Source organism: Gigantopelta aegis, chromosome 14 (assembly GCF_016097555.1).
Source record: "Gigantopelta aegis isolate Gae_Host chromosome 14, Gae_host_genome, whole genome shotgun sequence".
Lineage (NCBI taxonomy): Eukaryota > Metazoa > Mollusca > Gastropoda > Neomphalida > Peltospiridae > Gigantopelta > Gigantopelta aegis.
The window spans coordinates 2,723,601-2,750,535 of NC_054712.1; the positions used below are offsets into that span (position 1 = coordinate 2,723,601).

At 37.5% G+C, this 26,935-nt stretch overlaps 1 protein-coding gene across 1 annotated transcript in view; it reads right to left on the reverse strand.

The window, feature by feature from the left end:
• Positions 1 to 26,935, reverse strand: part of LOC121388627 — a 76,504-nt gene that overhangs the window by 22,425 nt on the left and 27,144 nt on the right. Inside the window, exons 2-3 of the mRNA XM_041520048.1 lie at positions 24,027 to 24,383; positions 13,330 to 13,464 (exon numbers count right to left, since the gene is read on the reverse strand). Coding sequence (XP_041375982.1) covers positions 13,330 to 13,464; positions 24,027 to 24,383 — 492 coding nt within the window. The remainder of the gene's footprint in view (positions 1 to 13,329; positions 13,465 to 24,026; positions 24,384 to 26,935) is intronic.

The following is a 26,935-nucleotide window of genomic DNA, read 5'->3' on the forward strand; positions in this document are numbered from 1 at the left end:
TTTAACTACTCCCCAACACAAGATATACATCAGCTATTAGGTGTCAAGGTACAAACGAACGAACGAACAAACAAATGTTTAATTACTCCCCAACACAAGATATACATCAGCTATTAGGTGTCAAGGTAAAGTAAATGCGTAAATGAAGCTATGATCTTCATTAATATAAAAATTCAAGAGTTAAATTAAAACACACTGTAATTCACATTCAGAAATCTTCGGATATAGTCAAACCTGTCCTAGCAGCCACCTGTACACAGCGGTCACCTGCCTTAAGCGGCCACTTTTTTACCCTCCCAAATGATTTATAATGTAAATGCATCTGTAATAAGCGGTCACCTATCTAACGCGGCCAGCGGCCACCCAAATCGGATCCCAAATCGCTATAATACCTGTATTAAGCAGCCACAGTAAAGTTTTACTATTTTATAAAAGGGATATTTTAACAACAGTGATAAGATGCAGCAAATAACCGATCTTCACACCTTCAGGAATACTAGTACCCATTCAGTCCCGATATCTCCACTGTGTATCAATTAAAAAAGTATGACTGTGGAATGCATCTAATTGCCTCTGGGCAGGATACACTTGACACTTGTAGATTCACTTATTATGGCAATACACCGCATTAAATAGGAATTAAATAATTAAATGGAAAAAGAATATAAACTTGTTGAGAACAGTTAATTTAATACATTTCATCTGCAATTTTTTTTCTGAAGATGACATGTCAAAAGTTGATTTATAGTCAACTGTGAAGCACACATCCGTTGATTAGCAGTACAGATGGTAAAACAAGAAACAACAACAAATGTTTTAAAGACTCTATATGTGGCAACCTGTAATTAAGCAGCCACTTTTATCTACTCCCTTGTGTGACCGCTTAAGACAGGTTTGACTGTATTCAGGATTCACCACAGATAATAACCGTTCAATTTATTGACAGTATTAATATTTGAAGTACCAAAGATGGCACAGGGCACAATATTTTATGTCATGGCCTATGAAGGATTTTACGGTATCATAGAGCTAAGTTAGCTTCGAAATCTCTAGCCTGTTCTTTAATGATTTGTATTTAGTATTTTATTTTGTTTAATGTATATATTAGCTAGAGAAACGTTGTCACTCAAATTTGCTACACAAGTTTCAGAGATCGCTAAACAATTTTAAAATATTAAACAGTAGTTGCTAATTAATGTTTAACTGACTAGAAATATTGCTAATCAAGATTTTAAAAACAAAATGTTCCCTGATCCATACATTTTCATTAAGAGAACACACTTTTTAAAAAGGATCCTTTGTAAATCAACATGTCAAAGGTAATCGTTTCTCATTAACATTTGTGTCTTTAAGCAAGGACTTCAGATTGCACCAAAGCCGAGGCAGCGATAAACGTACCCAAAAGATGCAAGCACAAATTAAGTACAAACAAGTTGGCCTCAAAATGTTTTCTCTTAACACCGCTGTAATTACATCAAAATAACTTGAAATGCATTTCTGACTATTTAGCGAATACATACTCAACCATCTACTCATCTACTCGGCAATACCGTTTATCTTGCACAAGTGAATTGATGTTGTCCTTCCCGAACGTTTGTATTCATTAATAAATGGGTGCAAGATAAACGGTATTGTCGAGTAGCAAGTTGGGTATTCCATTTATTACAAATTATCAATCTTTATCATTTTATGGAAGATTTTCAAACGATACTATTATTGAAAACAAGTTTGCAAATTGAGAACAAGAGACAGCATTGCGTCATAGTTGTGACATACGTTATCGCTGATGAACTAAGTTAGTTATTGAGATGACTGCCACCATGCAAACTATTCTTACACTTAATTAACTGCTGCATGTACTAAAATGATCAGCCAACAGTTGTGACATCAAAGTCTATAGCGAAGCACTGATTATGACGTCAAAATATATCTAGGAGTACGGTACAAATGGTTTTTACTTTCCCTAGGGAAAGATCATTTTTCTTACTCACCCGTTAGTGAGAACATCAATTGTTATTTTTTATAAGACATATAGTGTTAACACATATACATGCGATAACATTTTAAAGACATACGACTGGCTGCTCCTAGGTGATGACCAGGTCACCAATGCCATACCATCCAATGAAAAAATGAAGAAGTCGAATCGACCACTCCATGACGTACAAGTTATCCTGAAATTGACTTGTCTGTGACGCACAAGTTAACTATAAGCGCTAGGGCCATACATAGGTTTTAGTTGAAAAAGGTGTTTAAATTTATTATATATTTATTACATACATTACATTAAATCTATTATTACATACATACATTACATACATTACATAAAACATAATACACACACACACACACACAATGGAGTGAAACTATAACTTAGACACACACACACACACACACAGACACACACACAGACACACACAAACACACGCACACACACACACACACACACACACACACACACACACACACACAGAGAGAGAGACACACACACACTCTCTATGCTCTTGCAAATTCCTGTTGTAAAGGTTAACACCGATATAGGCTGATAAGTTACCAACGTACCTGTAGCCACACACACACAGTCTATGCTGAACAAAAGTGTACAGGCCGAGTTACCGTGTCATTTATCTGGTTACTATCAGCCGTACACCAGACATAACCTTGTTTTACCCAGACAGGTGCTAGACTGCAGGCAGGTATGTAGGTTAATGTATACAACCACTAACTAAGTGTGGGGAGGGGAATCATATCAAGGAAGGGAAAGGAATAAATTTAGTTTATGACACACGAAAACAAATGTGTTTACTATTTTATTTTGATATTCGAGATAAAGACAGACAGAGAGAGAGAGAGAGAGAGAGAGAGAGAGAGAGAGAGAGAGAGAGAGAGAGAGAGAGAGAGAGAGAGAGAGAGAGAGAGAGAGAGCGAGAGCGAGAGAGACAGACAGACAGACAGACAGACAGAGAGACAAACTGTCAGTCACAGACAGCAAGGAAGATTTCTTTTTTAGTGCTGTGTCGTGATTCTCTCTATTAAAGTTTCACCGACTGCTACACATTGTAAGCCATTAAAATAGTAGTGAAGATGAATCGTCTGGTTCGAGAGTAGTCACATCCTGCCCTTCCTCATAAATAACAGATTAACCGCAACACCCTACAACATTCCATATTCCTCAACACAACATTCCATATTCCACAACATTCCATATTCCACAACACTCCACGTTCCTCAATATGTGAATGTTCGACACAATTAGCACCTCCACTTTCTGGGAATTCAAAGTTACCTCATTCAAACAATCTCTGCTAAATTCACAAAGTTTGTTTTGTTTATCAACACCACAAGAACACATTGACTTATAAATTATCAGCAGCCATTGGATGTCAAATATTTGGTTATTCCAACATATTATCTTAGAGAGGAAACCCGCTACCTTTTTCCATTAGCAGGGAACATTCTGTTTTCAAAATCTCGATTGGCGATATTTCTAGTCAACTGAAAATTGATTAGCAACTAGTTTAATGTTTTAATATTGTGTAGTGATCTCTGTGAAAAAAAAAAAAAAAGTTTTATTTAACGACGCACTCAACACATTTTATTTACGGTTATATGGCATCAGACATATGGTTTAGGACCACACAGATATTGAGAGAGGAAACCCGCTGTTACCACTTCATGGGCTACTCTTTTCGATTAGCAGCAAGGGATCTATTATATGCACCATCCCACAGACAGGACAGTACATACCATGGCCTTTTTTATACCAGTTGTGGAGCACTGGCTGGAACGAGAAATAGCCCAATGGGTCCACCGACGGGGAACACTTTACCACTGGGCTAAGTCCCGCCCCAATATCTGTAACTTGCATAGCTAAATATGATGCGATACTGATCAAAATGTTCCCTGATTAGTAACAAGGGAACTTTTATATGCACCAGACAGGATAGGACAGCCTTCAAAATACCTAGCATTGTACACTGGCTGGAATGAGAAATAGCTCAATGGGCCCATGGGCATCACATGGTGGGGGACGGGGGGAGACATGTCCCCCCACACCTTTTTGAGTGGGAGGACCATGCAATATGCAAATGTCCCCCCCCAAAACACCAATGTGTTATGTTAGAAGCTAATATTATTGTCAACATTTCCATAAGACAACCACGAGTGTAGGCTGAATAGTAGTAATAAACAGCCTTGTACCAAATTACCAACAACATGGTCTACAGACTGTAGTCTAGACGCTAGACGCTGACGTCTAGACAAAGTTTTCTGTGTTGACAAATCGTCAAGTTCACATTACTGTGACTAGAAACCACCCGCACCCACCCACCCACCCATCCTCACATTGAATGCACGCAGGTATAATGTCAGAAGATTTATTTAATTTTAATTGTCAGACTTGCTGAACAGTTATCATGGATATGCCACAATTATTTGACCTGTCAAAAATGGGTATGGACAGTGCAAGTGATTCTTTATCGACCGTAGGCCTACCGCTTTCGCCAGTGGTAGTTGAAATGCAGGAAGACAAGTCCGGTGAATTTAGGTGTGTAGTGTGTATTGGCATGGGTATCATTTGGCAGAGGATGTCAGGACATCCTCTCCCCCCCCCCCCCCCCCCCCCCCAAAAAAAAAATCAATTTGTGTCCTAAATAGGTCTATGTTTATGCCCTGGAGTTAAATATTAAAATCACACCCATCATTGAAATAGTTTATAACGAGACTGAATGAAGTCAAACTGTTGTGTTAAAATAAACTTTCACAAGCACATCTGTTTGCCATTTTCCCCGAGTTGTTATACAGACTGATATTATAATTATTTAATAATGTTGAAAACGGGAAATTAAACTGTAATGATCATATTATGTTTGATATCCAATAGCTGATGATCATGGATGTCACATGGTGGGGGGCACGGAAGGATACACCCTCCTCCCCCCCCCTCACACACACTTTTTGGAAAGCTATATATTATGTTCATTATGTTCATATATGCCTAAATACAAGCTAGCTCGTCTAATTAAAATGCTTAAAATTCCAAATAAAATGGTGGCATGACAGCAGTTATTGTAATTATGTTGTTTATTTTATTTTTATGGCTTTCTTCAGCCATAGGCTTTTAACCCCTGTAATCTATACAAATGATATACTGTAAACCGTATTAATATTGCGACGTGCTTTTTTCGCGAATGTATACCTTAGCGCATGTTCGCGACATGTAAATTTCGCGAACGACCGTTGACAGCTCAAAAAAAAAGCTCACTGTAATAGTTATAAAGTTACTGTCTGTAAATCAATATTCTGTTATCCTACATCAAGCAATTGTGCCTGGTACAGAGTCTATAGAGGGGATTAGGCCCTACCCATCTCACCTGTATTAGAATCACAACTCACAGCTTCAGTTGTTAACTGTTAACATCCTTTGGTAGATAAAACAATAAACATTAGTCGCCATCGATTGAAGTTACATAAAACAATTAACGATTAGTCGCCATCAAGGAGAGCTCGTGTATAGGCTGCGCCTGTTGAGTGAATCTTTTTTGTGAATTTTATTCTCAATAAAATATTTCAAAACAAAACAAATTACTTTAAGCACACTTCAAACTGGAAAATAGTGCGTGCGTATTAATTTCGCAACATAAGGTTGGATGCGAACAACGCGAAATTTATACGCACTTATTTTTTTCACGGTTTACAGTATATGCTTCACTTGAAAACTGATACTGAGCACGTGTTAAAACACCAGTAAATCGTTACATTTGAAAGATCATTTGCGTCACAATTATAATAGTATCTAATGTTACATTTAAGTAGGAAATAAAACAATCATCTTCATATACATAAATCTGTGCAAATTATAAAAATTACTTAAATGTTAATTTTCAGTAGTTTACAATGTATTTGAGTAGAAATAACACATTATCACACAGTAATGTATTGCGACCAGAAAGCAGGGCCGGAAGTAGGATTTATAGATATATAGATAGATAGATAGATAGATAGATAGATAGATATTTATCATCACAAGACAATATTTTGTTACATCACTGTGTATGTTTCAGCGCTAAATCTACCATTAGTGACGTCACACCACTGCCGTTCTGCTAGTTAACGAGTCTACCACTGACATTCAACCCACATTACTGACATTGTTTACAATGGTCGCAAATGAAAAGAATGATAATGGATGACAAAAAGAATACCCCCCTCGTGTCTTATGATATCATAATTTATCTCTTTTTTTAATAGGGGTGGGGTGGGGCAGGTGAATTCTTGAAATGAACGAGCATGGAAGGAGATCTGGGGACATTCCCCCCCCCCCCCACCCCCGCCTTAGAAATATTGAAATGTATAAGCTCTAAAATACCATTTTGCAGCCATTTCAGGGAGGTTACATACTTTTCTTTAAGTTTCTATTATTTTTTCCAGATTCCCCCCCCCCCCCCCCACCAACCTCTCCCCACTAGCTATGGCCCTGGAATGCACCGAAGACATCTGTTTGTTCTGGGTGAACGGTCATAAATGGTCCCACCCCAAACACAATTTTCTTCAGCAAATGGGCCCACAAGACAGGGATCAATACTCGGTCCACTGACGGGAATCAATCCTATAGACTGACTGCACATCAGGCAAGTGCTTTACCACTGGGCTACATCCTGCCTCCTGCTGAATTCAAAGTAACCTCATCCACGCAACCCTTTCTGATAACTAGTTAACAGTAAATGGCCCATGTGTAACCTCATCCACGCAACCCTTTCTGATACCTAGTTAACAGTAAATGGCCCATGTGTAACCTCATCCACGCAACCCTTTCTGATAACTAGTTAACAGTAAATGGCCCATGTGTAACCTCATCCACGCAACCCTTTCTGATAACTAGTTAACAGTAAATGGCCCATGTGTAACCTCATCCACGCAACCCTTTCTGATAACTAGTTAACAGTAAATGGCCCATGTGTAACCTCATCCACGCAACCCTTTCTGATAACTAGTTAACAGTAAATGGCCCATGTGTAACCTCATCCACGCAACCCTTTCTGATAACTAGTTAACAGTAAATGGCCCATGTGTAACCTCATCCACGCAACCCTTTCTGATAACTAGTTAACAGTAAATGGCCCATGTGTAACCTCATCCACGCAACCCTTTCTGATAACTAGTTAACAGTAAATGGCCCATGTGTAACCTCATCCACGCAACCCTTTCTGATAACTAGTTAACAGTAAATAGCCCATGTGTATTCTCATTCACGCAACCCTTTCTGATAACTAGTTAACAGCAAATAGCCCATGTGTAACCTCATGCACGCAACCCTTTCTGATAACTAGTTAACAGCAAATAGCCCATGTGTATTCTCATTCACGCAACCCTTTCTGATAACTAGTTAACAGTAAATAGCCCATGTGTATTCTCATTCACGCAACCCTTTCTGATAACTAGTTAACAGCAAATGGCCCATGTGTATTCTCATTCACGCAACCCTTTCTGATAACTAGTTAACAGCAAATGGCCCATGTGTATTCTCATCCACGCAACCCTTTCTGATAACTAGTTAACAGCAAATGGCCCATGTGTATTCTCATCCACGCAACCCTTTCTGTTAACTAGTTAACAGCAAATAGCCCATGTGTATTCTCATCCACGCAACCCTTTCTGATAACTAGTTAATAGCAAATTCATTCATGCAACCCTTTCTGATAACTAGTTAATAGTAAACAGCCCATGTGGCGGCCGTGGTGTTCTTCCATCCAATCTCGGTGATTTTATAGCTTTATTACTTCTCGTCTAAATGTGACAATATTAACCACATACAAGTGCATGTATGTAACACGGTTCAACTTAACTCCTCAAATTCATTTATAACTTTTGTTTAAATGTCAGACTATTAACCACACATAACATGGTTAAAATTGGCTCTCCGCTCAACCCCACCCCAATTGATGAAATCATCTCCACGGCCTGCTACGGAGATGTAGATGTAAATCATTGGGGGGTGGGGGTGAAGGGGGGTGTTAATACATAAACTGACATTCTTCTTTTATTGACACAACCAACCTGTCGCCTGACTGGAATCATTCACGTCTGACGTTACGTATAGTGAATTAAATCGGCTCTCAATACAATGTCTTCCATTCTTTCCTTCCTTTCGTGCATGTAGGGCATTTATCAGGGGGGTGGGGTGGGGAGATGGGCTACGGTTTATGTAATCTCACAAACTGCTGGTTACCAAAAAAACCCAATTAAAAACCCACAAAAAAAAACACCCCACAAAAAAACCCCACTAAAACCTAAATTAAATTGTGTACCCGGATATTACACTTATTGTCCTACCACTAATATCTGGCGGTGAATTGTTGAGAAAATAAACCCTTCATGCAAATTAAAGATGTGGCCAACATTAGACAGGCTGATTATACGTATCAAACTTAATCAATGATACAGAAAATCGAAGTCCACAAAAACATCATGCAATACACACATGGACAAGGCAGGATTTAGCTCAGTCGGTAGAGTGCTCGCCTGAGGTGCTTACACTGAGGTTCGAACCCATTGTCAACTCATTCTCCAATTGCATTTCCTCCACAACTACAGGGTGTTTTTGCCAGAAAGACATGTTTGATGTTGCACTATGGAATTGAATATTTACAATGCAACCATAGTCAACAGGGGGAATGGAGACCTACCTACCCCTGAAAGAAAATGGGTTAGGTTTAGGGTTAGGGTTAAGAAATTAATACAGTAAAATCTGCAAAATGGTTTGGTATGGTGCCATACCCGTTTTACCCTCTGGCAAAAACCCTGGACTGGTATATCAAAGGTTGTGGTAAATGCTGTCCTGTCTGTGGCAGTCTACCGGTTTAATTTTATTCAAAGCTAAGTTGAACACACAAATGTGACTCTTTCCAACAAAGTGACGGGATGTAGACCAGTGGTAAAAGCACTCACTTGATGTGCGGTCGGCCTGGGATCGATCCCCATCGGTGGGCCCATTGGGCTATTTTTTGTCCCAGCGAGTGCACCATGTATATCAAATGTGTTATCCTGTCTATGGGATGGTGCATATAAATGATCCCTTGCCACTAATATATCGAAATTACCAAATGTTTGACATCCAATAGCCTATGATTAATAAATCAATGTGCTCTAGTGGTGTCGTTAAACAAAACAAACATTAACTTTAGTTGACATGGGTAATCAAACCCTGCACGGCTATAGTGGATTTTGTGAAAATTCTACACTCACAGATTGTTTGGAATTATATTGACGTAACCTGTGTGTCACAGCTTGACTACTGATGAGTTTGTTTTGTTTAACGACACCACTAGAGCACATTGATTAATTAATCATAGGCTATTGGATGTCAAACATTTGGTAATTTCGATATATTAGTGGCAAGGGATCATTTATATGCACCATCCCATAGACAGGATAACACATTTGATATACTGGATGTCAAACATTTGGTAATTCTGACTCGTAGTCAACAGAGGAAACCCGCTACATTTTTCTAATGCAGCAAGGCATCTTTTATATGCACTTTCCCACAGACAGGAAAGCACATACCACGGCCTTTTACCAGTTGTGGTGCACTGGTTGGAACGAGAGAAAAAAAATCAGTTGAACGCATTCATTGAGGTGGTACAATCCTGTGATGCAAGCACCTCACACGTGAGTGACAGACTGATCTAAAACATCCCTCCCCCCTACTACTGATGAGATGCACATCTGTGTCCAATGATCAGTAAAATATTCATTATTGGAATACATGAATCAAGTTCTTGTGATCTTTAGGTTCACCTATTTTCATTTCAGAACGTAACAATTCACCACTAACCAACTGACAGTTCGCATTAATTTGAAGTTACATAACTAACACTCGAACACACCGATGGTTCACTTAAAATACTGGGCCCTTTAGGTAGTACAAAACAAAATAACATCCGGCTGGGTCCAAACTATTGATAGAGCAGTTAATATCACAAGTCCTGCCATTGGTGATAACTGTGACAGTGTTTGTTTTGATAAAATGGTGGTTCATCTAGCCAGTAAATTCCTGTCATTTTAATTAGTGTCAAGGTACAATGACAATTGTGCTTGAAATCTAAACTTTGTTGTTTAACGACACCAACAGAGCACATTAATTAATTAATCATCGGTTACTGGAAGAAGTTTGTTTGTTTCACGACACCAACAAAGCACATTAATTAATTAATCATCGGTTACTGGAAGAAGTTTGTTTTGTTTAACAACAACACTACAGCACATTTGATTTATTAATCATCGGCTATTGGGTGTCAAACATTTGGTAATTCTGACACGTAGTCATCAAAGGAAACCTGCTACATTTTTCCAAATGCAGCAAGGCATCTTTTATATGCACTTTCCCACAGACAAAAAAGCACATACCACAGGCCTTAATTTTTTACCAGTTGTGGTGCCCTGGTTAAAATGAGAAAGAAAAAAATCAATCAGTTGGGTGTATCCACTGAGGTGGTTTGATCCTGCGATGCAAGCACCTCAAGCAAGCACTCAACCGACTGAGCTAAATCCCGCCCACTTGAAACCAGTGTGGAGTCCTACTACAAATAGCATGACAATATTTGTGTGGAACTAGGGCAGTCATAGACCATACCGGTTATTTCTAAAATGAGCAGCTTGACCCCCTTTTTTTCAGATTTACTTTAAGGGTGAGGGGTGGTAGTATTCTTAAATCTATATAAATGTATATAACTTGATGAACGTAAAATAGGATACAATATTCTTAAATCTATGTAAGAATTTTTCATCATTTTTATAAATTTGTATAAAATTGTGTAGCTACGCTATGCAATTTTATTCTAAATTTGTGACTGTTATACATTGATAAATTCACAACAAAATGACAAACAATTCTTATGATTACAAACAGCACAACTTATTTAGTTAAAACTACACATAATTCATCAATCAGTTTCTAGCATTCTTCCCATCATCTGCTTTACGTAATGATGTCCCATTTGACGTAATGACGTCATTTTCTGAGGTGTTTAGTTTAAAATCCTTCACTATGCTACGCAATTTTATGCAGTTTGTGACAGTTGTATATATTGATAAATTCCTTTTAAAAATGACAAACATATTTTATATAATTACAAAGACAGAAGATTGTGCAGAAGGTGGGTTACGGCAGTTGAACTCTCCCCTTGATCAAGCAAATGTTCTCTTTGTTTCAATATTTTTCCAGGGAAGCATGTCTTAACCCCTTATAAATTTCGCTAGCCAAAGTTTAGCCCCCCACTCTCTTCTAAAATGTATGCCTGGACACACCATATTTAGTTAAAATACACATAATAAGCCTGGACACACCATATTTAGTTAAAATACACATAATAAGCCTGGACACACCATATTTAGTTAAAATACACATAATAAGCCTGGACACACCATATTTAGTTAAAATACACATAATCAGCTTCTATCGTCCTTTCCATGACCTGTTTTATGTAATGACGTCCCAGCTGGTGTAATGACGTCCCAGCTGGTGTAATGACGTCCCAGCTGGTGTAATGACATCCCAGCTGGTGTAATGACGTCATTTTCTGAGGTTTATCAAAAGATGACATTCAGTTTTTCTTCAACGTCATCCAGTCAGAATTGAGGAAATTGTATAAATGCAGAAAGTTTGTAATTATATGTATATAACTTGATGAATGTAAAAGAAATAGGAGACAATATTCTTAAATCTATATGTATATAACTTGATGAATGTAAAATAGGATACAGTATTCTTAAATCTATATGTATATAACTTGATGAACGTAAAATAGGAGACAGTATTCTTAAATCTATATGTATATAACTTGATAAACGTAAAATGGGACAGTATTCTTAAATCTATATGTATATAAATTGATGAATGTAAAATAGGAGACAGTATTCTTAAATCAATATAAATGTATATAACTTGATGAACGTAAAATAGGAGACAGTACCGTATTTTCCCATGTATTATGCTCACCGGTGTATTATGCGCACCAACTTTGAAAGTTTTTTCCAAGAAAAAAAACATGAACCACAAAATCGACGGTGAATGCAAGATATACCATTTTCCCCACCGTCACCAAAATTAACTAAAAGCGAAAGCAGCGGTATATTCAAGAAATAAAACTGAAGTTAGGTACTTGCGTATATAGACGTACATGTCATATTATACAAAGGCTAGCATTTGTGTACTTACATGTCACAGACTCACACATGCATAAATCGAGACAAGATTATATACCCATACACTGTAAATGTCTAATAAATAAACCAGAACAAAAATATAGAATATTACATTGTGTTCTCGTAGTTATGGTAGTGTCATATATTTCCGGTTTGATGGAAATGGCCGAATTAAATCTCATGGAAATAAAAAATATTATGGTTCATTTTTTCCATTTTTGTGCACTTTTTGGCAAGCTATGGATGCTTTTGTACATTTATTTTACATTTATTACAACCATCACAAGTGAAAAGCGATTTTTAAGAGGGTTTTGGTGTTTCATTGTTATGAACACTGTCAATAACCTGTAAAATACTGTAAACTACCGATCAACGATTTTTTATGGGTGATCGCTGGACATTTAATTTTTTTTTTTTAAATTCTATTGTTATGTATAGTGCACACTCCCCATTTTTAACCTGTATTTTCTGGAGAAAAAAAAGAGTGCATAATACATGGGAAAATATTGTATATGTAAAATCTTTTGTTGTTGTTTTGTTGTTTTTTAGATGTTTGAGTGAAGTGGTTGTCAGTGAAGCATTTACAAATGATTTTTAGATCTTGTGAGTGAAGCGGTTGTCAGTGAAACATTTACCGTGTTTTTTAGATGTTTGAGTGAAGCGGTTGTCAGTGAAACATTTACCTTGTTTTTTAGATGTTTGAGTGAAGCGGTTGTGAAAGTGGTTGTCAGTGAAACAGTTACCGTGTTTTTTAGATGTTTGAGTGAAGCGGTTGTGAGTGAAACATTTACCGTGTTTTTTAGATGTTTGAGTGAAGCGGTTGTGAGTGAAACATTTACAGTTTTTTTTAGATGTTTGAGTGAAGCGGTTGTGAGTGAAACATTTACCGTGTTTTTTAGATGTTTGAGTGAAGCGGTTGTGAGTGAAACATTTACCATGTTTTTTAGATGTTTGAGTGAAGCGGTTGTGAGTGAAGTGGTTGTCAGTGAAACATTTACCATGTTTTTTAGATGTTTGAGTGAAGCGGTTGTCAGTGAAACATTTGTAAGTGAAACATTTACCGTGTTTTGTAGATATTGTGAGTAAAGCAGTTGTCAGTGAAACATTTACCATGTTTTGACTCACTTTTAGAAGCACCAGACTCCGGACAGCTCTCCTTGGTTTCGTCGCTGCGATCAATGCAGTTTGCCACACCGTCGCAGAGACTGCCCGCTGTCTGCAGGCAGGTGGCGCCACCATCACAGAGAAATGCACACGACTCTGTAAATTGGGGGTGAAAAATAACAGTTACAAAGTATTTAATTTTTGCTGTCTGAAAGAATATTTACTTCTTTTTAAAAAATGTTTTTTAAGTATTGTGTTTGTTGGCTTCCTAAAAGACAAATGAAGGTGAATGTCTTCACAGTATACTGCTTGGCAAATCCAGACATCCTACTAGACATAACAAATATCTACAGACTTTTAACGTGGACTGCTGGTAAGAAGGTGATAATAGGTTTCTGGTGAAATATCATTGTGTGTAACGATACTTTCTTAAGAACCTTTTGGAGATGGTCTCCAAAGTCTGTGTGACGTCAATTTCAACACATCTGATTGGCTGCTCCATGACGATGACTTGGACACCAACGTCATATCATCCAATGAAATAAGCACAACAGAAATTGACTGCTCTGTAACATATGTTTGACCTGAATCTAATTGCTCCGTAACGCACACGGTAACTGCAAATGCAAGTGTAGCCAATACATTTTAGTTGAAACAGACATTAAATTTAAAAGTAATCTGTGAGTCTGTATTAAATACAGCAGCCACATCAGGCACTTATCTAACTGCTAAAATGGCATTGTTTTGTTGTTGTTTTCTTTCACTCAAAGTTGGCTGAAGTTACCAAGTTGTTAGCAGTTGTGAGAAGTCAAAGTCATAAAAATATTTTGGTCCTAATATTTATCAGACTTCAAAAACAAATTACGTAATGAACGTCAAGATATCACATAGCCAGACCAGATGTACACATTTTGTCATATATATATATATATATCCCATCAGTCACTTTGACAAATTTGAGGTCCAGTGCAATAAGATCAAAATATAACTTTTTGTCTCTGCCTCTCCCCCCCCCCCCCCCCCCCCCCTTACCAATTCAGTGTGACCAGTTGTCCAAAATGGTTTATACGTATGAACATATTAAGAGGTAAATGGTTTTTAAGTATGAACATATTAAGAGGTAAAATGGTTTGTATGTATGAACATATTACCGTATTTGACCGGAAATAAGCCCAGGGGGCCAAGACAACTCATTATAAGCTTGGCATGGGGTGGGCTTATTCCCAGACAAGGGGCCAGTTTTGTTGAAATATTTTTTAATAATAATTATTAAAATAAATAACAATATTTAAATGAACTAGGAAGAAAACAAAAAACGTTCAGTAGCACATCTATTAACCTTTAGACTACTGGATTAATTTTTAACAAAAACCACGTTGAGTTTATAATTTTTACTCACATATATTCACTTAAATATTTTATAAATACATGAAATAAAGTTCATATATGAATCGGTAAGTATTATTTTCGTGTCTTTTTTTGTAATTTTTATTATTTTAGATCGGCTAATGGTGATTAAAATTAGGCAAAAAATCGAAAAAGTTGCATTTACTTACGGGCATTTGTGGCCAGCTGTCCAGTATTTATGTCCATTATTCCCGATAACAGTGGTTTTTTGACCATAATTTTTTTTTAAACCCGAACTAAGATTCATATTGCAATATTTGGTAATTTCCGTTGTTGGTAAAACGATCAAATTTATTATCAAATTAGCTGTCACAATCAGCTATCGATCCCTGAAAATGACCGCGACATGCCGCCATTGTTGTCAAGCGAAAATACTTGCCGAAAACCACTTTTTGAACTCAAAATTTCAAGGCATTTTCAATTGAAAAAATCAAAACAAAAGCGACCATTTTGAAAAAAAATCTTTTTTCTTTAATTATATTTTCGTTTCCGGTGAGTGTCGTGTGCAAAACGGCGGGAAATATGAATTGGGGAATGCACTGTATACAGTGTACAGTATATCGACTGACGTGACGTCGGGCGAGATATCTCGCCTGCAGTAGTCAGAAGGTTAATTAGTGTTCCATTTGTTATTGTTTATTAATTAAATTGGTGGTTTTTTTATTAGTATCTAATTATCAGAAACACACCTTCTATGTTACAATTACTTACCAGTGCTGTTTATTTACATCCAAAATTTAATGCTGAGAAGACTTAAAACAACAGCAATTAACAACAAACTCAATAGCCTATACACACGTTTCTGACACAGGCAGCTAGCTTACCCTACAAAGAATTGTCAATCTAAGGTCATTGTTCTTAGCCAATCAGAATAAGGTATTTGCTTAATTAGCATTAACTGCGGACCCAGTGTGGTGGTAAAAATAGACACTGGTTTTTAGTTCATACTTGGCTTGGATACTTCAGAGAAATACTGCAGGCATGAAATTGAAAACAATGTTACACACTGTTATTGTTAGACTGCTAAATCTCACTGGTTGTAAAATATTGTGTTACATTTGTGTTTAATTATCTGCAGGAGGTATGACCTTTTAAATGAACTTTGAGCAAACTTGCAATTTCATGTTATTTATAAGGTGACAAAGTTGGGGGTGGGCTTATTATTTACGAATGAGGGCCTAATTTCTTAAATGCTATCAAAACAGAGGTGGGCTTATTCAAAGACATGGGCTTATTTCCGGTCAAATACGGTAAGAGGTAAATGGTTTGTACGTATGAACGTATTAAGAGGTAAAATGGTTTGTATGTATGAACATATTAAGAGGTAAATGGTTTGTACGTATGAACATATTAAGAGGTAAATGGTGTGAACATATGAACATATTAAGAGGTAAATGGTTTGTACGTATGAACATATTAAGAGGTAAATGGTTTGTACGTATGAACATATTAAGAGGTAAATGGTGTGTACGTATGAACATATTAAGAGGTAAATGGTTTGTACATATGAACATTGTATGAACATATTAAGAGGTAAATGGTGTGTACGTATGAACATATTAAGAGGTAAATGGTTTGTACGTATGAACATATCAAGAGGTAAATGGTTTGTACGTATGAACATATCAAGAGGTAAATGGTGTGTACGTATGAACATATTAAGAGGTAAATGGTGTGTACGTATGAACATATTAAGAGGTAAATGGTGTGTACGTATGAACATATTAAGAGGTAAATGGTGTGTACGTATGAACATATTAAGAGGTAAATGGTTTGTACGTATGAACATATTAAGAGGTAAATGGTGTGTACGTATGAACGTATTAAGAGGTAAATGGTGTGTACGTATGAACGTATTAAGAGGTAAATGGTGTGTACGTATGAACATAATAAGAGGTAAATGGTTTGTACGTATGAACATATTAAGAGGTAAATGGTGTGTACATATGAACATATTAAGAGGTAAATGGTGTGTACGTATGAACATATTAAGAGGTCAAAGAAAGAAAGAAAGAAAGATTTTTATTTAACGACGCACTCAACACATTTTATTTACGGTTATATGGCGTCAGACATATGGTTAAGGACCACACAGATTTTGAGAGGAAACCCGCTGTCGCCACTACATGGGCTACTCTTCCGATTAGCAGCAAGGGATCTTTTATTTGCGCTTCCCACTGGCAGGATAGCACAAACCATGGCCTTTGTTGAACCAGTTATGGATCACTGGTCGGTGCAAGTGGTTTACACCTACCCATTGAGCCTTGCGGAGCACTCACTCAGGGTTTGGAGTCGGTATCTGGATTAAAAATCCCATGCCTCGACTGGGATCCGAACCCAGTACCTACCAGCCTGTAGACCGATGACCTGCCACGACGCCACCGAGGCCGGTATATTTTAAGAGGTCAAATGCAGCTTTGGGCTACTACACACATTAGGGAGGCAGGATTTAGCTCGATCAGTCTAGTGCTCGCTTGAGGTGCTTGTGTCACAGGATTGAACCACCTCAGTGAAACCGTTCAACTGACTGGTTTTGTCTCGTTCCAACCAGTGCACCACAACTGGTCAAAGGTTGTGGTATGTACTTTTCTGTCCGTGGGAAACTGCATATAAAAGATCCTTTGCTGCATTAAGAAAAATGTAGCGTGTTCCCTGTGATGACTACGAATCAGATTTACCAAATATTTGACATCCAATTATACCAATAGCCGATGATTAATTAATCAATGTACTACAGTGGTGTAGTTAAACGAAATAAACAAATTTTTTAAACAAACATTAGGATAACAAGAAACACATTGAATATACAGACACTGATATTTTAAACAAGACAATGTATGTAATACATAATTTTAGCCGTTAAATATGCTCTGTTACAATGGCTGCTAACTGTTAAATAATGGTTGTTTATCAATTTTCAAACCAATAGCAAAATTTTGAAAATGAAATCTTTTCTTTCCCTTTCTATTAACATCCAACATTAACAAAAGAGATTTATTCCTAATTATATAAATATAGTCATTATTTCTGTTACTAGTATAATAAACATTTTGATACACCAACAGCACATACAGTTAATACTAAACACCTTAAAAGACTGAGTTCATGCCTCGCCCGTAACTAAATCCCATTTTCTATGGTTTCAATAAAACTGGTGATCCCTGCAACTGCTTAATTAATACATGTTTTAACTATAATATACAACTTCTGCTCAACTACTACACTTGTTTTTGCGTATTTTGTTTGGTTGGTTGGTTGGAAAGAACAGCTTTTAAAAGTGATTTTCACTTTAAATATAATATCCATGGGTAAAACCAATGGATCTGAAGTTGTTTTGTTCAACAACACCACTAGATCACATTGCTTTATTAATCATCAGCTATTGGATGTCAAACATTTGGTCATTTTGATATATAGTCTTAGGGAGGAAACCCGCTAGCAGCAAGGAATCTTTTATATGCACCATTCCGCAGACATGATAGCACATACCATAGTCTCTTTCATATACCAGTTGTGGTGCACTGGCTGGAACAAGAAATATTCTAATGGCCCCACCGACGTGGATCGATCCCAGACTGACTGCACATCAGAGGAGCATTTTACCACAGGGTTACGTCTCATTCCCAGGGAAGGAAGAAGGCGAAAACCAACGTGTTCTAAGCAGACTGTCAATTTACAGGATTGTGTGCTTCCGTGAATCACAGATTGCACGGCAAGAGGGTACGGTTATCAAATGGAATCCCATACATCTCAATTGAAATATTTTTTACAATTCTGGTGGATCCAAAAATATCCCCCAAATCAGTGCCTGCTACATTTACTTCTGATAACTCTGTGTGTGTGTGTGTGTGTGTGTGCGCGCGCGCGCGCGCGTGTGTGCATGTGTGCATGTGTGCGTGCATGTCAGGGCTCTTTGTTTAAGGGGAACTGTGACTCACTCCCTATAACTCCCCTGAGACCAGTTGAACGGAAGTAATTCTTAGCTCCCTTAGCATGTGAATTGATATGGTATCAATATAGTAATTGTCTTCAATGGCTCCTCATCATACAAGTTGGAGGAGGGTTTACAATTAATCACTCCCCTCAGCTTGTTTCACGTCAAGGTCTGGTGTGTTTGTATGCATGCATGTGTAGGCAGGCTTTCTGCCAGATGATAGGTAGGGTAAAATTATTAACCCTAAAATCTTGGAAATTCAAGGATACATTTTTAAATAATATTTAGGAAAGATTATAGTAAGAGAACTGCTATTTAAAATTTGTCAAAGTACATAAATGCAGTGTCCGATTTGAAAAGATTTAAAACCCATAACCACCTAGTCGGGGTACTTAGGGCAAATTATTTCTCGCAGACGTTTGTGTATACACCATGCAAGACTCAAACTTCAAAAGATTTAAAACCCATAACCACCTAGTCAGGGTACTTAGGGCAAATTGTTTTTCGCAGACGACTGTGTATACACCATGCAAGACTCAAACTTGACGGGGAAAATCACAAATATGAATGGGTGAATCTATACTATCCCATTTACCTAGCCAGTCTATCAACTACAGGTTGCATGACAGGCTTTCTGCCAGAGGGTACACCGAGGGTAAAATTACATACCCTAAAACCTTGGAAATTGAAATATTTTTAATAATTTTTAGAAAGATTATATTAAGAGAACAGCCGTTTGAAATTTGTCATGGTACCTGAAATTTAAAAACACCAAATGTCAATGCTGTGTCCAATTTTAAAAGATATTAAACCCTTAACCACCTAAAAAGAGGCATTTATCATCTATTTGATTACGTAACATAACATTATTTTGTGGCAGAAAGCCTGAATGTATTTGTATCCAGGGCATTGGTGTTGTTTCAAGATGGGTTTTTTATAAGTTCTTTTATTCGACAAGACACGGTGTTATAAATTGTGAACAGCACGCATCTAAATCTCACTGTATCTGGGGGCGGGAAGTAGCCCAGTGGTCAACACTTTAAGTACTCGCCTGATGTGTGGTCCGTTTAGGATCGATCCCAGCTAGCGCACCATGACTGGTGTATCAAAAGGCTGTGGTAGTTGCTGTTCCATCTGTGGGAAGGTGTATATACAAGAGCCCTTGCTTCTACTGGAAAAATGTTGCAAGTTTCTCTCTAAGACTATGTCAGAATTACCAAATGTTTCACATCCAATAGCAAATAATAAATAAATCAATGTGCTCTAGTGGTGTTGTTAAACAAAACAAACTTTAAACTTTAGCTGACTGTACATGCACACTGTCAGTAACACTGTACCTAAACGCATAGAAACATTGATCTCTAATTGACTGTGAAGGATTTAACATCCTGAAAATCATCTGACCATCTTTAAAGGTCAACTGGTAATCAATGTCCTGATTTAAGTACAGATGAGTCAATATGATTATTATGTGCACCATTGTACACCATCAATTTCAATCATATCAGTAATAAACACATTTAATACTGCTCAAATTGTATAACAGTTCTGTGATCACAGATGTGTATTTACATTCTGTCTGAAGGTCATGCAATGCTAGGACCAGACCATCAACTGTTAAGGCAAAGTTGGCCATCTCAACGTTTGCTTTGTAATTTCGTCCCAACTTAAATGGGCGAGATCAGATTAACAACTAATGGGTTATACAACAAGAATCAAGTTGTAAGAACGCTCAGACTAGAAGTTGTGATAGTAGAAATTGGCAAACTTTCTGCTGGCAGTTTGTAGTCTGAACCAAGCGTAACGTGCACCATTGATTTCAATTGTACAAGTAATAACCACATTTAACACCGCTCTTATGAACAACAGTTCCGTGATCACAGATGTGTGTTTACATTTCGTCTGAAGGTCATGTAAAATGGTCCAATTTAAAGTGCACAAATTGATCAATTACTTCCTAATCTATAGTTCATAAACTTGAGACTGCACTCTATAACTTCACTGTTACAAAAGCAAATGACCCCCCCCCCCCTTCCAAAAAAAAACTTAGCTCCAAGATGTTAAAGCTGCAATGTGAAATATATCATTTTTAATAATATACTGAACAATATAAAAAATGCCACTAGTAATTTAGCTCAAAGTTAAAGTTTTTTTTGTTTTACAACATCACTAGAGCACATTGATTTATTAATCATCGGCTATTGGGTGTCAAACATTTGATAATTTTGACATATAGTCTTAAGAGAGGAAACCCGCTACATTTTTCCATCACTAGCAAGGGAATTTTTATGTGCATCATCCCACAGACAGGACAGCACATACCATAGCCTTTGTTACACCAGTCGTGGTACATTGGCTAGAGCGAGGAATAGCCCAATGGGCCTACCAATGGGGATCGATCGTAGACTGACCACACATCAAGTGAGAGCTGTATCACTGGGCTGCACCCCGCCCTCAGTAGTTTAGTTTTCTAGATGTACTGTATGTATTTAAATAGGTGAATGCAAGATCAAATCAAGTGAGAGCTGTATCACTGGGCTGCACCCCGCCCTCAGTAGTTTAGTTTTCTAGATGTACTGTATGTATTTAAATAGGTGAATGCAAGATCAAATCAAGTGAGAGCTGTATCACTGGGCTGCACCCTGCCCTCAGTAGTTTAGTTTTCTAGATGTACTGTATGTATTTAAATAGGTGAATGCAAGATCAAATCAAGTGAGAGCTGTATCACTGGGCTGCACCCCGCCCTCAGTAGTTTAGTTTTCTAGATGTACTGTATGTATTTAAATAGGTGAATGCAAGATCAAATCAAGTGAGAGCTGTATCACTGGGCTGCACCCTGCCCTCAGTAGTTTAGTTTTCTAGATGTACTGTATGTATTTAAATAGGTGAATGCAAGATCAAATCAAGTGAGAGCTGTATCACTGGGCTGCACCCCGCCCTCAGTAGTTTAGTTTTCTAGATGTACTGTATGTATTTAAATAGGTGAATGCAAGATCAAATCAAGTGAGAGCTGTATCACTGGGCTGCACCCTGCCCTCAGTAGTTTAGTTTTCTAGATGTACTGTATGTATTTAAATAGGTGAATGCAAGATCAAATCAAGTGAGAGCTGTATCACTGGGCTGCACCCCGCCCTCAGTAGTTTAGTTTTCTAGATGTACTGTATGTATTTAAATAGGTGAATGCAAGATCAAATCAAGTGAGAGCTGTATCACTGGGCTGCACCCCGCCCTCAGTAGTTTAGTTTTCTAGATGTACTGTATGTATTTAAATAGGTGAATGCAAGATCAAATCAAGTGAGAGCTGTATCACTGGGCTGCACCCCGCCCTCAGTAGTTTAGTTTTCTAGATGTACTGTATGTATTTAAATAGGTGAATGCAAGATCAAATCAAGTGAGAGCTGTATCACTGGGCTGCACCCCGCCCTCAGTAGTTTAGTTTTCTAGATGTACTGTATGTATTTAAATAGGTGAATGCAAGATCAAATCAAGTGAGAGCTGTATCACTGGGCTGCACCCTGCCCTCAGTAGTTTAGTTTTCTAGATGTACTGTATGTATTTAAATAGGTGAATGCAAGATCAAATCAAGTGAGAGCTGTATCACTGGGCTGCACCCCGCCCTCAGTAGTTTAGTTTTCTAGATGTACTGTATGTATTTAAATAGGTGAATGCAAGATCAAATCAAGTGAGAGCTGTATCACTGGGCTGCACCCCGCCCTCAGTAGTTTAGTTTTCTAGATGTACTGTATGTATTTAAATAGGTGAATGCAAGATCAAATAAAAATGAAGAATAAAAAATATAAAAAATTCTTTAAGTTATTTATAATTACTCCCTACAGGGCTTGAAACAGCAGCCTGTGAAAAGCAGTAAATGTTTTAAGACATACAGGTGAAACAGAAATATACCCACTAAAATTACAGGTAATTTTTAAAGGTAGAGTTAAAAGTTTGTGTTTGACGACACCACTAGAGCACACTGATTTATAATAATCGGCTATTCGATGTCAAACATTTGGTAATTTCAACATATAGTCCAAGAGAGGAAACCTGCTACATTTTTCTATTAGTAGCAAGGGATCTTTTATATGCACCATCACACAGACAGGATAGCACATACCACAGCTTTTGATATACCAGTCATAATGCACTGTCTGGAATGAGAAATAGCCAATGGACCCAACGATGGGGATCGATCCCAAACTGACCCCGCATCACACAAGCGCTTTACTACTGGGCTCAAGGTACAGATGTATGTACGATTATGTCATCTCTCATTTAACTCGTGATTCTCTGGAAGTCTTCATCTCAGATGTCTTAACGTTTCACACGCTGTCCCAAACCCGTCCCTCACCTTATGCTGTCCTACTGCCAGCAAGACATATTTTTTCCTTAGTAGGACATATATTTCTTCTGACCTGTTATTTTAAACATAATAATAACACCAAGCTGTATTCTACTTGCTATGTCGAGCCCTCTATTATGAATCTTGTGAACATTTTATGCCCATTTTCATTTGATTATGAAAATATATATATAAAATATATATATAAATATATCATATATATATATCAAAATATTCATTCTTTTGTGGTTTAGTAGATTTAAGCATTTAGCAGAGATGTGAACGACACTGTAGGCCATTTGATTTCAAATTTCATGGGAAACACTTTTTCTGTTCCGTGCCTTGTGATCATGAAAATCCAACGGAAACTGTTTTTAAAAAATAATTATCTATATATTATTTTTGTTAAATAGTGATACTCAATATAATAATCATGGGAAATGAAATTTCTGTTCCGTTATTTTACCAAAATGGTACTGGAAACAATCGTTTCCATGATTTTACCGACATGGTACTGGAAACGATCATGGTACTGGAAACGATCGTTTCCATGATTTTACCGACATGGTACTGGAAACAATCGTTTCCATGATTTTACCGACATGGTACTGGAAACGATCGTTTCAATGATTTTACCGACATGGTACTGGAAACAATCATTTCCGTTATTTTACCGACATGGTACTGGAAACGATCATTTCCATGATTTTACCGACATGGTACTGGAAACGATTGTTTCCATGAGCGGAAAACCGCGTTTACAGTATTTTTTCCATATATAAATAATCTTTATAGATTTTGACTGGGTGTGAAACAGCAAAATTCATGCTTATTTTTATGAAAGTCAAACAAGAGCGTAAAACTGCTTTTGCAGTATTTTCCCATATATAAATAATCTTTATAGATTTTGACTACATGTATGTTAGGTAAGAATCACAGCGAGATTTGTATGAAAGTCAAACAATTGCGATTTTCCCATATATAAATAATATTTATCGAGTTCAACTACGTATCAAACACAGTGAAATCCATACTTACTTTTATGAAAGTCAAACAAGAGCGTAAAACCGCTTTTGCGGTGATTTTCCCATATATAAATAATCTTTATAGAGTTCGACTGTGTGTGAAAGACAGCAGGTTGGTTGGAACAGATCACAGTGCGTGGACGCGCCTTGCCGTCCAGTATTACGACATCGGGGGAGCATGAGTTGGCCATCGTCGCCGACTCGCGGTCCACGAAGCTGAAGCCGAACAGCTTGGTGAAGTTGAGCTCTATGTAGTGCGTGCGAGGAGCGGAAATGTTGTATTCACACTGGCTGAAGCCCTGTGCCGCGTACTCTTCAGACTCGGCCTCGATCGGTGGACTGTCATTCAGATACGTGTAGCTACATTCAGCTGAAAAACAACAAAACAACAAAAAAACGTCAATACAAACAGGCGAAAAACCTAATTAAAATTAAATAAAAAACAGGCAAAATTAAAAATGTCAGTGTGCATGTTTACATATTGGTGATATATTATCAGAGCTTCAGGACTTTAAATTGGACGAAAGTTAAAGTTTGTTTTCTTTATCAACACCACTAGAGCACACTGATTTAATAATCAGCGACTTGTGGATGTCAATCATTTGGTAATTTTGATGTAAAGTCTTTGAGAGGAAACCCAGACAGGACAGCACATACCACGGCCTTTGATACACCAGTCGTGGTGAACTGTCTGGAACGAGAAATAGCCTAATGGGTCCACTGACGGGGATTGATCCCAGAACGACCACGCATAAAGTGAACGCTTTACCACTGGGCTTCGTTCTGACCCAGATTGGAGAAAAGAAAGAAGTGGTTTATTTTAACGATGCACTCAACACATTTTATTTACAGTTATATGGCATCAGAATATAGTTAAGGAGAGGAAACCTGCTGCCGCCACTTCATGGACTACTCTTTTCGATTAGCAGCAAGGGATCTTTTATATGCACCATCCCACAGACAGGGTAGTACATACCACGGCCTTTGATATACCACTTGTGGTGCACTGGCTGCAACAAGAAATAGCCCCATGGGCCCACCAACGGGGATCGATCCCAGACCGACTGTGCATCGAGCAGGCGCTTTACCACTGGGCTACGTCCCGCCCCTACAGATTGGAGCAAAGTCAAGATGATAAATGTTATGCCCAAAATATGTCTGCCCGAAATAATCCGAGCCAAATTAAGTACAAACATGCCGGGGTCAAAACATTTCAGCTAAACACCAGTATACCGAGTTTTAATTAGATTCAAATAACATCAAATGCATACATGTCTGAATTCGCCATAAATCTTCAGCAGCTGTTAATAACAATACTGCACTAGAAAGACCTTGGTGCATTCATAACAAATAACAAAACTTGTTGCGCCCAATTTAGTCACATCTAAAGCCCTGTATATATATATTTTTTTTTATCCTGCAACCGCCATTTCTATTGGCCGATTACGATGACCAATTAAAGCAAAGTCATAAAAATACACTAGCAGATTATGACTTTAATGTGACGGACATAAGTCATACACCGTTCAGCTGACTTAACTAATTTGTACACGAATAAACACGAATAATAGTTGGGTTTTTCTGTCAAATCTGCCTCTCAGAATTCCCTGTTTTTATGTCTGCCCAAAATAATGCGACTCAAATTAAGTACAAACATGCCAACATCAAAACATTTCCACTAAAACCAGTACGCATAATAAGCTTTAATTAGATTAAAATAACATCAAATGCATTTCTAAATTCCCATAAATCTTCAGCAGCTGTTAATAACATTACTGCACTACAAAGACTAGAAAGACCTCACTGTATTCACAACAGACAACAAAACCTATGACGCCCAAATTAGTGAGATCTAAAACCCTTGTACACGTGTATGTATATGTATATGTATATGTATATGTATATGTACATGTATACATGTATGTATATGTATTTGTATATGTACATGTACATGTATACATGTATGTATATGTATATGTATATGTATATGTACATGTATACATGTATGTATATGTATTTGTATATGTACATGTACATGTATACATGTATACATGTATGTATATGTATATGTATATGTATATGTACATGTATATGTATATGTACATGTATACATGTATGTATATGTATATGTATATGTACATGTACATGTATACATGTATGTATATGTATATGTATATGTACATGTACATGTATACATGTATGTATATGTATTTGTATATGTACATGCATATGCATATGTATATCTATAATTTTTATTCCTAATATATGATATTGATGATACCGAGCGAGCAAGACAGGGGTTATTACCAGTGTTTTTCGGTATTGTCAATATCATATATTAGGAATAAAAATTGTATTATGCAAGCCTCTGCATGGGCACGTACTTTAACAGCCCACACTGTCATAATAACGACACGCAGGCTTTCTGCCAGGGTGTACAAAGGCTACAATTAGTAAGCTTTCTGCCAGGGTGTACGAAGGCTACAATTAGCAGGCTTTCTGCCAGGGTGTACGAACGCTACAATTAGTAAGCTTTCTGCCAGGGTGTACGAAGGCTACAATTAGCAGGCTTTATTCAGGGTGTACGAAGGCTATAATTAGCAGGCTTTCTGCCAGGGTGTACGAACGCTACAATTAGCAGGCTTTCTGCCAGGGTGTACGAAGGCTACAATTAGCAGGCTTTCTGCCAGGGTGTACGAACGCTACAATTAGCAGGCTTTCTGCCAGGGTGTACGAAGGCTACAATTAACAGGCTTTCTGCCAGGGTGTACGAACGCTACAATTAGCAGGCTTTCTGCCAGGATGTACGAAGGCTACAATTAGCAGGCTTTCTGCCAGGGTGTACGAAGGCTACAATTAGCAGGCTTTCTGCCAGGGTGTACGAACGCTACAATTAGCAGGCTTTCTGCCAGGGTGTACGAA